Source organism: Polypterus senegalus, chromosome 17 (assembly GCF_016835505.1).
Source record: "Polypterus senegalus isolate Bchr_013 chromosome 17, ASM1683550v1, whole genome shotgun sequence".
Lineage (NCBI taxonomy): Eukaryota > Metazoa > Chordata > Cladistia > Polypteriformes > Polypteridae > Polypterus > Polypterus senegalus.
The window spans coordinates 83,027,720-83,040,953 of NC_053170.1; the positions used below are offsets into that span (position 1 = coordinate 83,027,720).

The following is a 13,234-nucleotide window of genomic DNA, read 5'->3' on the forward strand; positions in this document are numbered from 1 at the left end:
CCTGAGAATGTCCACAACACAGAACCTCACACCAAACAGAAACGAACCTGTGGCCAAAAAAGATGCCAGGCGTCCAGCTCTAAAATGACATATGAGCAAAGACAACTGAATGATTTGATTTGTTATTGCTGAAAGGAACACATTTTATTTATATTTCTAGGTTTTGTTATGCAGCATGTTCATATTTGAATTTGTATAATTTTGACAGGATATATTTTTATGGAGAGCAAAATCTTTTGGGATATTTAAAATCTAAGTTTATTTTTTATATAAAATTACATAAGAGTAAAGAAATTTGAATGTTTGTTCTTTTAACGTTTACTTTATTTCTAACTTGTATAATTTAGACAGGATATATTTTTATGGAGAGCAAAATATTATAAGTTGTTTAAGGTTTGAGTTGATTTATTCACGAATAATATTCCTGTCTGTTTTTACCATTCCTACCAAAGATATTTCTGTCGACTAAATAAAAATTCCTTCTATTTAAAATTTAAATAGAACTTGAACAAATCTGATAGTTCATAATATCCACGCAGACTTGCGTAAGAGCGGGAGTTATCCGTTTTAACAAGCAGCGTATTGCACTGATACGAAATAGCTGTGTGTGTATATATGTAGATATGTATGTATATGTATATATATGTTTATATATATGTGTGTGTGTGTGTATGTATATACATATATATATGTATTTGTGTGTATATATGTCTGTGTATGTATATGTATGTGTATATATGTAGATATATATATGTATGTATATATGTGTGTGTGTATATATATGTGTATATGTATATATGTGTGTATATGTATATGTATATATATATATATATGACAGCAACACTCATCACTCACAACAGTGACAAAACAATTACATTGACAATCATGTTACGTTATTTTCAAAATGTTTCCTTTTCTTTTTCATTGCTTCTTTAACACACTACTTCTCCGCTGCGAAGCGCTGGTATTTTGCTAGTATATATATATAATCTATTGTGACAGATAGGGGGCACTATCGCTCCCTTGAACCCTTGACCAAGATGTCAGACACGAGGTAAATCCCATTTTTCTTTCCGGATTTCTTCCCCATCACAAACCAATGTTCAGTGAGGCTTTCCTGTATTGCAGCGCTGCCTGTCGAGTTTGCATCAGCGTTGATTTTTTCTGTGTGTCATGATGCTGTCTTCTTCAGGTTCTCTGTCCACAGAAATTTATTATACCAAACCAACGGCCAGAGAATCCTGCCGACTACGCTACTGTGACAGATAATGGGCACTATCGCCCCCTTGACCATGACGTCAGACACGAGGTAAAAGTCCAAACAGTTGACTTTTTATTAATAAACAGTGCAGAGAGCACCGTTCTCTCCACAATACTCATAAATAATAATCAATTCACTACAATAAACCAATCCACCACTCCTAGACGTGTTGCCACCATTCCACCCAGCTCATCTCGCCGTCTGGGAGTTCCCACAGTTCTTTTATAGTCCCTGACCCGGAAGTGTTTCCCATCCTTTAGTACACGATTCCTTATCACTTCCGGGTCAGATAAAAAGTCCTTTTCCTAACCCTGGAAGTATGTCATTCCTCCTGTCCATGTGACTCGTACGTACTAGGGGGCGTAGAGCAAATAGTAGTCCCTGGGTCTCCCTGCAGCGACCCCTGGTGGTCCCGACATTATCCAGCAGGGCTCTACAGGAAAACTCCATAGTCCATGATGCCTTTTTGGAATTTGGGGCATCTCCATGTCGCAGGGAGGGCTCCCTCTGGTGGCCTGGGGGTATTGGCCGGGATGAATGGTCGGCCATGGACCACACTATATATCTATATCTACGTCGCAGGGAGGGATCCCTCTGGTTGCCTGGGGTATTGATATATATATATTATATATTATATATATAAGCGCGGGTATTCTGTGTATATATATATATATATATATATATATATATATATATAGATAGATAGATAGATATATATAGATATAGATATAGATATAGATATATATAGATATAGATATAGATATATATATAGATAGATAGATAGATATAGATATATATATATATATAGATAGATAGTTATATATATATTGTTATATATAAGAAATAAGAAAGTTCAACATGGTGGACGTTGTCGACCGTTATGACCGTTACATATAGAATTTCGAAATGAAACCTGCTTAACTTTTGTAAGTGAGCTGTAAGGAATAAGCCTGCCAAATTTCAGCCTTCTTCCTACACGGGAAGTTGGAGAATTAGTGACGAGTCAATGAGTGAGTGAGTGAGTGAGTGAGTCAGTCAGTCAGTCAGTCAGTGAGGGCTTTGCCTTTTATTAGTATAGATTCCCGAATATATAAAGTCAAAACTTGAATATATAAAGTCAGCGTCGGTATATATAAAGTCAAACTTGTTTCTGAATATATAAAGTCAAATCCTGAATATATAAAGTCAGCGTCGGAATTTATAAAGTCATTCCTGATTATATAAAGTCAACATCGAAGTATATAAACTCACTCCTGAATATCCATCCATCCATCCATCCATTTTCTAACCTGCTGAATCTGAACACAGGGTCACGGGGGTCTGCTGGAGCCAATCCCAGCCAACACAGGGCACAAGGCAGGAACCAATCCTGGGCAGGGTGCCAACCCACCACAGGACATACACAAACACATCCACAAACCAAGCACACACTATAGGGCCAATTTAGAATCACCAATCCACCTAACCTGCATGACTTTGGATTGTGGGAGGAAACCGGAGTGCCCGGAGGAAACCCACACAGACACGGGGAGAATATGCAAACTCCACCCAGGGATGACCTGGGAAGTGAAACGACTCTGAACTGAACCAAGTTAACAAAAATGTATTCAGAAGAATAAATTAAAAAAACACTGTTCGGTTAATGTTTTGAAAATGATGCATGTGCCCTCCCCAGGATTGGTTCCTGCCTTGCGCCCAGTGTTGGCTGGGATTGGCTCCAGCAGACCCCGTGACCCTGTAGTGGATTCAGCGGGTTGGGAAATGGATGGATATTCCAGCGCTGACTTTATATATTCCGACGCTGACTTTATATATTTAAGTTTTGACTTTATATATTCCAGCACTTACTTTATATATTCAGAAATATTCCAACGCTGACTTTATATATTTAAGTTTTGACTTTATTTATTCCGACGGTGACTTTATATAATCAATGTTTGACTTTATATATTCGGGAATGACTTTATATATAAAAGTTTTGACTTTATATAGTTAAATGTAGTCATCATTGCGTAACTTTTTCTTTACCATAGAAATTTAAAGACTAAATTCAACTTCCATTCCTAACAAAGATATTTCTGGCGACTAAATAGAACCTACTTATATCCAAATTGAGCTATTGAGCTGTAAGCCTGCCTGCCTGAATAAGTCACCCTCGCTTCGCTCTTACTTTTTTACCGTTCATTTAATCATGGCTAGTGGCGGAAAAATTATAAAATGGAAGGAGGATTACACTGTGTACGGCTTTACTTAAACAATTATTGATGGCGAATCGATTATTCATAAAGCTTCAATTGGTTATCTGTTTTTCTGTGTTAACCTCATATTTTTTCATACTTCTTCTCAAACCAAGGGTGTGCGAGGGTAAAATGAATCGGGAAGCGCTGATCAATGTAATCTGTGTATCAGGAAATCATGCATTGACAAAAGTTCCCCTTTGTTTGTAATGCAAAGTGTGATTAAATGCGTGATTTTTTAACGCATTATGGAGCACATGCATCGAAGCTTCTCAGCTGTGCTTGTGCTAAGAAAAGGAAAGATTTTAAAAATAACGTAACACGATTGTCAATGTAACCTTTTGTAAGTAGTGCCTGGAGGATTCAGTGTGGAGAAACTGTAGAGACAGTGTGTGTATTAACTTGTGGATTTTTCTGTGAGTATTTGGTGGCAGCGTCACAAACTCGCTTCCATAACACTGCGTTAGCTGCGGAGCTCAGCCCAGAGCGAAATGAGGTGATTGGGAGGGGAGATGATGACGTGACTCCCCCACCCGCCTTAACTGTGAATCCCCAAACACAGTCTGTCGGAATTTGCATAAGCACAGCCGTTCACCTGCAATTTTAACTTAGTTACAAAGTGATCAAAACTCTCGTTTATATCCTGCGTCCTCTCATTAAACTTGTATCCTGCATTACCCGTGGGCATGAGAATCGCCAGCGGCTGCCTGTCTATGAACTTAATTTAAACTTTAGGTTTACACCGTGCTTTGTTTCCGAAGTAGCAGCACTCATGAATATGGTTGTATATATCACTCGCTCACTTCTTATTGTTTCGCTGTCTTCCCAATTATATAATGCATGTTTTCTTCAGCGCTTTTTGGAGCTCTTCCTTGTTTTCTACGTACTGCGTTGACAGTCAGTTCACGTGATTACGTGGGAGGCGTGATGATGTCACACGAAACTCCGCCCCCCCACGGCTCTCGAGCTCAACTCCATTACAGTAAATGGAGAAAAATAGCTTCCAGTTATGACCATTATGTGTAGAATTTCGAAATGAAACCTGCCCAACTTTTGTAATGAAGCTGTAAGGAATGAGCCTGCCAAATTTCAGCCTTCTACACGGGAAGTTGGAGAATTAGTGATGAGTCAGTGAGTGAGTGAGTAAGTCAGTCAGTCAGTCAGTGAGGGCTTTTCCTTTTATATATATATATTTAAATATATGTGTACTCTGTCATCTTCTTCTTGAAGTCTATAACCAATCTCTTGGTTTTGCTGACTCCAAGGATGAAATTGTGTGACTGAAATTCCTGGGCACCATTTTCAGTACTCGAAATGTAAAGTCATCAAGACCTTATTTAGCCTATTGCACCCACACCGCCATCTATTCACCCTGCTTCCATCTGGCAAACACCTCAGGTCACTCATGACTGGGACAACCAAGTTCTGGAATATCACATATTCATAACCTGTCAGAAATATATACTTAATATCTTATCCTTAAGAGTTTTCCATGTTCTTCTGATGAATATGCTGAAGTTTTGATATTTTTATTCTTTGAGATTCATTAGCTGGAGTACTGTCATACTTTTGTTGAATGTTTCTTTTGATAGTTTATATGAGTTTCGCCCAATCTAATTCTATGCAATTGATGTTGTTTTGGAAATTAATTATAAAGTATAAGATTTTCTGGCATATTGTCTTTGCTTGCAAAAAAAAAGCAGATTAGGGCTTAGTCAGCAGTGAGTGCTGGCTGCCAAAATGTTTCTGGTTGCTTTTGGATTTTCCTGAGCAGTCGAACAAGTTTGCCTTTAACTGAACAATTAACAGCAAGGCTGTGGACAGGTGACACAAGACTGTCAGAATGAGCAGCCTGTCCTGAGATGTATATACCGTTTTTACTTGTGTACCACGCGTACCCTAATTTTTACAAAGAAAATCGTGAAAATCGTTTTTTCCCTTATGTACGACACGCGTTTTGATTGTATAGGAAGCGTTTAAAGCACGTTTTCCGCGAAATGCCCTTCTGTTTTTGTTGCATGACGAAAGTCTTTCTTTCTTCCGTCGCCATTCTCGAAGACATGACTCTGGAACACCGTACTTGCAACCTGCTGCCCGTTTTCCTATCTTCTCTGCTTCCAAAATCACTTTTAGTTTCTCTCCCGCTGTGAAGGATTGTAAACGCTTGCTACTGTCCATGCTAAATGACGATGACAAACTGATTCAAAAACAAGAGCAAGAGAGAGACCATTATTAAACATTACAGAATTACATTTCCTCGTGTATGACGCGCACCTGATTTTTGTAATGCTAATTTTCGGGAAAAAATGTGCGCGTGGTACACACGTAAATACGGTATTTCATGTCTGGTAAGGCCAGGTTTATACTTCATGCAAAGCGATGTTCCAGAAGATACTACTGTTACACAAGCATTGTACTGTTTATGCTTGCGCACGTGTTTTAAATCTGGAAGATTCCACCAGGTAGCAGTATGAGATATCATCACGGTGAGAACAGGTTCGGCTTCGCTGTGTTGTGAATTGCCTGAAACACCCATTAAATTCTGAGGACAACTTGCAGCAATATCTCTGAAAAGGATGTTTAATGATCATATCGATCAATCCAGGGATGCACCCATTCCAGCTAGCATTGGGTACAAGGCTGAAACAATTCCTGGACGGCGCATCAGCTCATCGCAAGATAAATACAAATACTCACATACACAATAGTGTCATTTTAGCATCACCAAATCCCCAAATCTGCATATCTTTGGAAGGAAACCAGAGCACACTGTGGAAACCTACCAGGAAAACATGCAAACTCCAGGTAGGGAACACCAGCAAAGTAACTCACCGCAAGGCAGCAGCACTACTGTTCTTCAATCGTGTTGCCCCCATATGTGTAATTATTAACAGTATTCATTATTTAAACAAAATTGATGATTTATCTGTAAAATGTAACATGCATACTTTAATGCATTTCATCATGAAAATGATATCAAATATAAATCTAAGGATTCTAAATGTGCAGTGAGCTGGAATATCATACATTTAATATTGTATGTTCTGTGTGGTAGTCTATTGCTGCTTGCTGCTTATGTCAGGTCAGGAGGAAGCCCCAGAAGTGAGTAGCGATTAACAACTGGGTCAGGTTTACGATGGTTTTCTTTAATGATAAAGTAAACTACCAGATTAAAATGGACATTTTGAGATTAAAGCCAAAATTTCCATTTTAATCACAAAATACACGTTTTTACCATGTTCTTAATTTTTTTTCCTCTGTGGCTCAAATACAGAGCTGTAAATTATGTTGCTGTTGTGAAGGTGCAAAAAAAAAAGATGGTATGCAAGTCTTTTTTTTAAAGTGTATTGTGTCATTACATTGGGGAATATGCAACGCTTGAATATAAAAGTACCACAAATGCATTTGTATGTTGACATTTTGCTTCACCACATTGAACCAGTCATGATACATTGTAGCGTGCACATCAATAGCTGAGGATCCGCATAGCAGCCTTCTGTCACATGTAGATAGTAAACAGAGACTCTGACGTCACATTCCAACTTTTATCACACTGCGCTCCCCAACTTTTTGGTGGTACTGCAACTCGTGCACGCATCGCGTTAATTTCTGAGGACTTGCTCAGAGAACGTGTCAAATGAACGCTGGGAATGTGTGCCAGCCATGATGTGTGCACGTACACATTCAAAGCATGAAGTATAAACGAGCCCTAAGACATCAGTGTTAAGTTGAATGGTGACTCTGAATTGTTTATGTGTGGGTATCTTTCCAAATCTTACAGAACAGTGTCTACCAGGGCTATGTTTTCACTGTATGATACATTTTCGATTTGTTTGTGCCTATCATTGTTGCAGTTAAGAAAGAAATTGCAGTGTTACGAAACAGGAGAGATGTACAATGATGATTTGGGGCATACTGGCTTGAGCTTAATTTCTCCATTTGACATTTCTGGTCATATTTACCTCAGACTTTAAATATAACACCAAGTTATATTGCATAGATTCACAGATAATTCTGCACTTATGAGGTGTATTGATAAGGGGGATGAGACAGAGTAGAGATTTCAGGTTGAGAAGTTTACTTCTTGATACAAAGAGAATTGTCTGCATCATAACTTTAGCAAAACCAAGGGAAATGATTTTTGACTTTCGGTGGATCAAAGAGCCTCTACATTTGGCCACTATTCTGGGAGTGGATGTAGAGGTGGTGCACTCTTACAGTTACTTAGGTGTCAACATCAATGACCAGTTGGACTAATCTCACAACACAGAAGAGCAGTATAAGAAAGGGCAGAGCAGGCTCTTTTTCCTTAGGAATACAATGTAAATATAATGTGCACTTTACTACTAGCTCAGGATGCTTCAAGTGGTTTATGAAGCGTTTTGAAGGCAGCTAAAGAATTTGTCAAAAAATTTGAAGGATATGTGCCTGAATTATTTGGGTCGGCTTAATGACAGAAATCGCTTTTCAAATGTCTGCTCAAAACCAGATATAGTTGTTAAGTGGTGCAAACCTGTACGTGAACAAGAAGGTGATGCTTGCCTTTGTTTACAAGAGGACTTCAACATGTAAACAGATGTAGCGTCACCAAAACAGAGCAAAGTAGGTGGGTGTGGTGAATTCTGAAATCGATGTCGGATTAGTAAAGGAAGTGGATTACAGGGATGTGGATAAGTGAAGGTCTACCTGTACTTTGAAATGATTTTGCACCCTTATTGTTTTCTACCGCTTTATTTCTGACTTCTTTTTATGTTCTTTAAGTCTTTGTTTCTTTAACTTTTGCTCACTTTCAATTTGTGACCAATGATTCTTAAGCATACTAGAATATTTATTTAGAAGAATGGATGCAGACTTCAGTGGTCAGTAGGCAAGACCTCCAAAATACTGATTTAGGTCAGCAGGTTTTGGCAAACAATACATGAATGATTTTCTTGTGGTTGGTAATTTTTTTATTCCAGCTCAATCACTTATTCTGAGAAAGTGAGTGATGGATTAATGTCCCATCCAGGTTTATTTTAATCCATGACAGGTGTAGTCTCTAAAAAACAGCTTTTTTATTAAAATCTTTTATTAAAATTAAAAAAAGACTATTAAAGCCTCAAAGCCCTGAAGTATTTTTTAATGAAAAAGAACAAACTAGACAATGAAACATTCTATTGCTTGTGTGAACTGTTGCCAAACTCATTTGGGCCTGTGGGGTGTTAGAGCAGCACGAGTATGAGGTTTGGGGCCCCCCTATTCACTGGAAAATACTTGCCATGTTACAGGGCAGCTCCAAAAACCAAAGCAGATATGCCTGCATTATTAATTGTGTACTCCTTTGGCATCCTGTGCCATCCTCGCATCACATGTGTGAATGCTAATTCAACAGATTACTTTGCTCTGACTTTAGGTGTACACTTCTCACCCTTTTTGCATAATAATTATTTTGAGTGATGTTGTCAGTAACAGCAGGATTACCCCTGTGGCACTGACCCGTCACTTTTTACCCTTAAGCCCTTTATGTTGTGATAGCCAGCACAAAAAGGGGAGCACACCTCAAAAAACCGACAAGAAAAAGCCAGAACTATCTTAATTTTCGGTCTGTGCCCTGAGTTAGGTCACACCCAGGCAGTCTGACACCAAATTCCACAAGAAAGCCTAAAAAGGGACAAAGGATTTTAAGTATTAAAAGTCTGTGAATGTGCACAAAAATGGAGAATAGGTACGCCATTAAACCTCTTAAATCTGACACAAAAAGATAAGTTAATTTAAAGAATTTATGAAAGGGTACAAATAATGCAGAGCAGGGGCAAAAATAGGCTTTGCCTAAAAAAGCAAAACCTAAGATGAACAAAACCAAGAAACATAACCCAGGTGCAGCTTCTTTAACACAGCAGAGGTCAAAGCGAAGAAATCCGTGAAAACCGTAATCCAGACGTTTCTTCATTTATATTGCTATGACAGACCACCTTTTGCATAATCAGGTGGCCCCACCTCCTTATCCTCCACTTTAAAGAGACGAGGTGGATAAGTAAAACTAAGCTATCCAACATTAAATTAATACAAAATGTCAATATAATCAATAAATACAATATGAATAAAAGACTCCCAACTCCAACTCAGTGGGCAATATGAAGGATTCCCTTTTAAACCCAGCCTGGCAATATTTCCGGTGCCATTTCCATGAAGTACTTCTGAGTCTGGTGGAACCACCCTGGAGAAGGGGATTAATCTCCAAATAGCTCCCTGCCTGGTAGCACCGACAGAACCCAATGGAGCCACAATTCTCATGTTGCCCTGCAGGCATTCAAATAGGGACTTGCCTAAAAGGAAGCTGCTTCCCAGTATACTTGGGTTGGTTAACCTGAGCTTGGGAGACAGTCTTGCACTGTCCCTCATTTCTTTTAGACTCCCCACCCGATAAGTGATTTCCATCCAATGGCATCCCAGTGTACCACCTGTCTGTTCATGCCAGCCTCCAGGCTGGTAGAGGGAATGCCATGTTTCTCTTCTTCACCATTCATTATATTGTCCTCCCAGCCAGGTAAGGGAACTGCGTCTATCCCAGCGGTGATTCCAGTCCATTCACAACATAGGAAAAACTATATTTAAATACTAACGAAAAGATGACTATACAACAAATAAACTTGAGCCAAGGCAACAAATCTAGCTGTACCATAACACCTGGGATGCACAGGGTTAAACCGAAATATTTCTCCACCGGTCCTTACAAACCTTATTTCCGCTGATCAATGATGACACAGTAGGGAGGTTCTTGTGAAAATGTGTGGAAAGAAAAGAAAGCAATATTTTAGGGTAGGTGATTCACAGCTCAGCGCCAGAAACACATCTGCTTTGCCTGTTTTATCAGTTGCGCCTTCTGGGACCAGTAAAGCACAAAAAATGCCAGATAACAGAACTGACCCCCTGCTCTTGCTTCTGTGACCTCTCCTGGTCCTCTGATCATTCACCAGAAAGGCAAGGTTTAAAAATTCAGATTTCAAGTGACATTTTTAAAAGTGTGCATGTCCTCTTTTCTCCAGCAGAGGGCTGACATTGACCCGGCATATGATGTTTCCCTCTGGCTCTTAATTGCTGAATAAAGCACTTCAGTTAAGCAATAAGTGATTGATGCTCGGCTTTGCTGGAGGTGAAATCACCATCTGTACTGTTCCACATCCATTAACATGGAGTCAGAATGTAGTTTTGCAGAAGACATTTTATGTAGCATCTGTGTAAAATTATGAGTTCCAGCAAGGTTAGGATATGTCTCATTTCATTTCATCAGTTACACCACTGTGCCATGCAAGTTCATGCCTTCAAGGGTTGTCTGTGCTGTGATGTTTCTGTGCTGCTCTTATTAAAAAAAATGTTCTTCAATAACTGACCTAAGCTGTAAAGGATTTCTAGAACCTGTGCACTGTACCTCTACACTCGTTTTAGGTGGCCTTTGTTAATATGAAATTTTCTTTTGCAGATTGAAAACCCCAGGTATCTGAGGGAGAACCCCATTGGTCTGTCTCCAGTAAGTGACTCGTTCTCTTATGATTGGTTCCTCCTGCTAGATGGTAGCTTTTGAGGACCAAATGTGGCTTTTTTTTTTTTTTTGGTAACAGATTTCCATGAGGACAAGTCTGGGAAAAATGAGCACCTTCTGTGAGGACCCCTCCTCTTTCCACATACAAGATAAAGAGGTAAGAGGGTTCTGCCCACCTTTCCTTCCCACTTAATATTACTAGCAAGTACTCACTTGCTATGTGATCAGAGTGTATGGGGGACCATTGTGTGTGTGTCAAGTGCATTTCCCCATGAAAGACTTCACACTATTTTTCATACAGTTGGTAGCCACTTCATGAGGTATACCCATCTAGGGCTGGCGGGAACCACCTTTGGTCTCCAGAAAAGCCTGAATTCTTTGAGGCACGGATTCAACGAATGCTGATAAAACAATCCTTAGGGATTTTTGGTCCTTGCTGATGTTGCACAACTGAAGCAGATTTTTTGGCCACATATTACACCTTATCCCAAAGGTGCTCTATTGTATGGAGATATGGGACTGTGCAGGCCATAAGAATAAACTGGTCCCTGTCATATTTGAGGAAAAAGCTTAAGATGATGCATGCTTTGGACTACAAGTATCCTTTTGAAAAGGTACACTTGGGGATTCACATAACATTTAGTTGTAATCAAGAGATTGTTGCCTCTAGCCTCATATGGGGACATAAGGGGTTCATGACGTTTACAGTGGATTCAGAAGGTATTCAGGTCCCTTCTGCTGATGTTTTTGTGTTGTAGATTTCATTTTAAATGGATGAAGTTGCCATTTTTGTCCACAAGCCAACACTCTAACCCATAATGACAAAGTGAAAACACATTTTCAGAAAGGTTTGCAAGCAAGAGGATAAAACCATTACTAAAGCTATGAGTGTTCCCAGGATCAAAGTGGCTTCAATAATTCCGAAATGGAAGAAGTTTGGAACAACCAGGACTCTTTCTTGAGTCAATCTTTCTGTACAAACTGTGTAATCAGGCATGAAGGGTCTTGGTCAGGGAGACGTCTAAGACCCCATTAATCACCCTAACTGAGTTTTAGAAGTCCTCTGCTGAGATGGGAGAACCTGTTAGAAGGCTAGCCATGTCACTTCATCAATCAGGCGTTCATGGTAGGGTGGTAAAGCCAAGCATCAATCATGGTACAGTAGAAGCCACTCTTGAGTAAATGGCATATAATATGATGATGGAGTTTGTAAAACTGCATTTAAAGGACGCTGAGGCACAAGGCACTACTCATCACCTGTCTAATACTACTCCTATAGTAAAGCCTGGTGGTGGCAACATCATACTATGGGGTGCTTCTCAGGGACCTGGACAGGGAGACTGGTCAGAATATGGAAAAGGATGAATGCAGCCAAATATAAAGAGGTCCTTGAAGAAAATCAATTCTAAAGTACATGTGACCTCAGATTGGGATGACAGCTCCCCTTTCAGCATGATAATGAACCGAAGCTTACAGCCTTGACAACGTGAGCAGATGTACCAAATAAAGAGGCCATTTAGTTTAATGGAAGATGACATTATAGCAAAAGTTTGTCTCAGTGACATAAATAAAGCATGAATCAACAAAAAAGTTTGTGTCAATGTCATACGTACAGCATGAATCAACTTCTTATTATTGAAGATCAAAAGCATTAAGTGATTAATCCTGCTGCCTTACAGCATCTGGGTTTGATTCCGGGCAGTGTGTCACAGGCGAGGAATCGCTCAGAGTGACGCTCCCACTGTATTTTGCTGAGGCGAAGTTCCAACACAGGTCACTGGAATAGAGCTACTGTACTAGTTTTACTGCTTAGCCAAAGAAGATCTGCTTCAATTAGTCGAAAGGTTAAAGCCATTGCTTACACACTGTCCTATGCAGAGTCGGCACACTGTTCTGATTTTTCTGTGTGGGTTTCTACCCACATTTAACTAATGTACATTCTAAGGTGGGAGTATCTTTATAACTATTAACCTCATAGAAAAATTTGTGTGCTTTGGTACATAGTGTAATGGTCTGTTGGACTTATCTCCAGTACTGCTTCAATAGACTTTGTCTCCCTGCAACCTTATGCTAGAAAAAGACGGAATCAAAAAATGGATGGATTGAAGTTTTGATTTCATGAATCTTCACCACCGACCGCCTCACCCCTCAGAGTCACTACGTTAATAAAAAACCATTTATCATCGGTAACATCTACAAGGCATATTGGATTATGTC

The 13,234-nt window shown here is 39.4% G+C and overlaps 1 protein-coding gene across 1 annotated transcript in view; it reads left to right on the plus strand.

Annotated features, from left to right (window-relative positions):
* The window catches only part of LOC120517211 (centrosomal protein of 112 kDa-like), a 196,823-nt gene that overhangs the window by 53,228 nt on the left and 130,361 nt on the right, over positions 1 to 13,234 (plus strand). The window contains exons 7-8 of the mRNA XM_039739378.1: positions 10,958 to 11,005; positions 11,097 to 11,174. Coding sequence (XP_039595312.1) covers positions 10,958 to 11,005; positions 11,097 to 11,174 — 126 coding nt within the window. The remainder of the gene's footprint in view (positions 1 to 10,957; positions 11,006 to 11,096; positions 11,175 to 13,234) is intronic.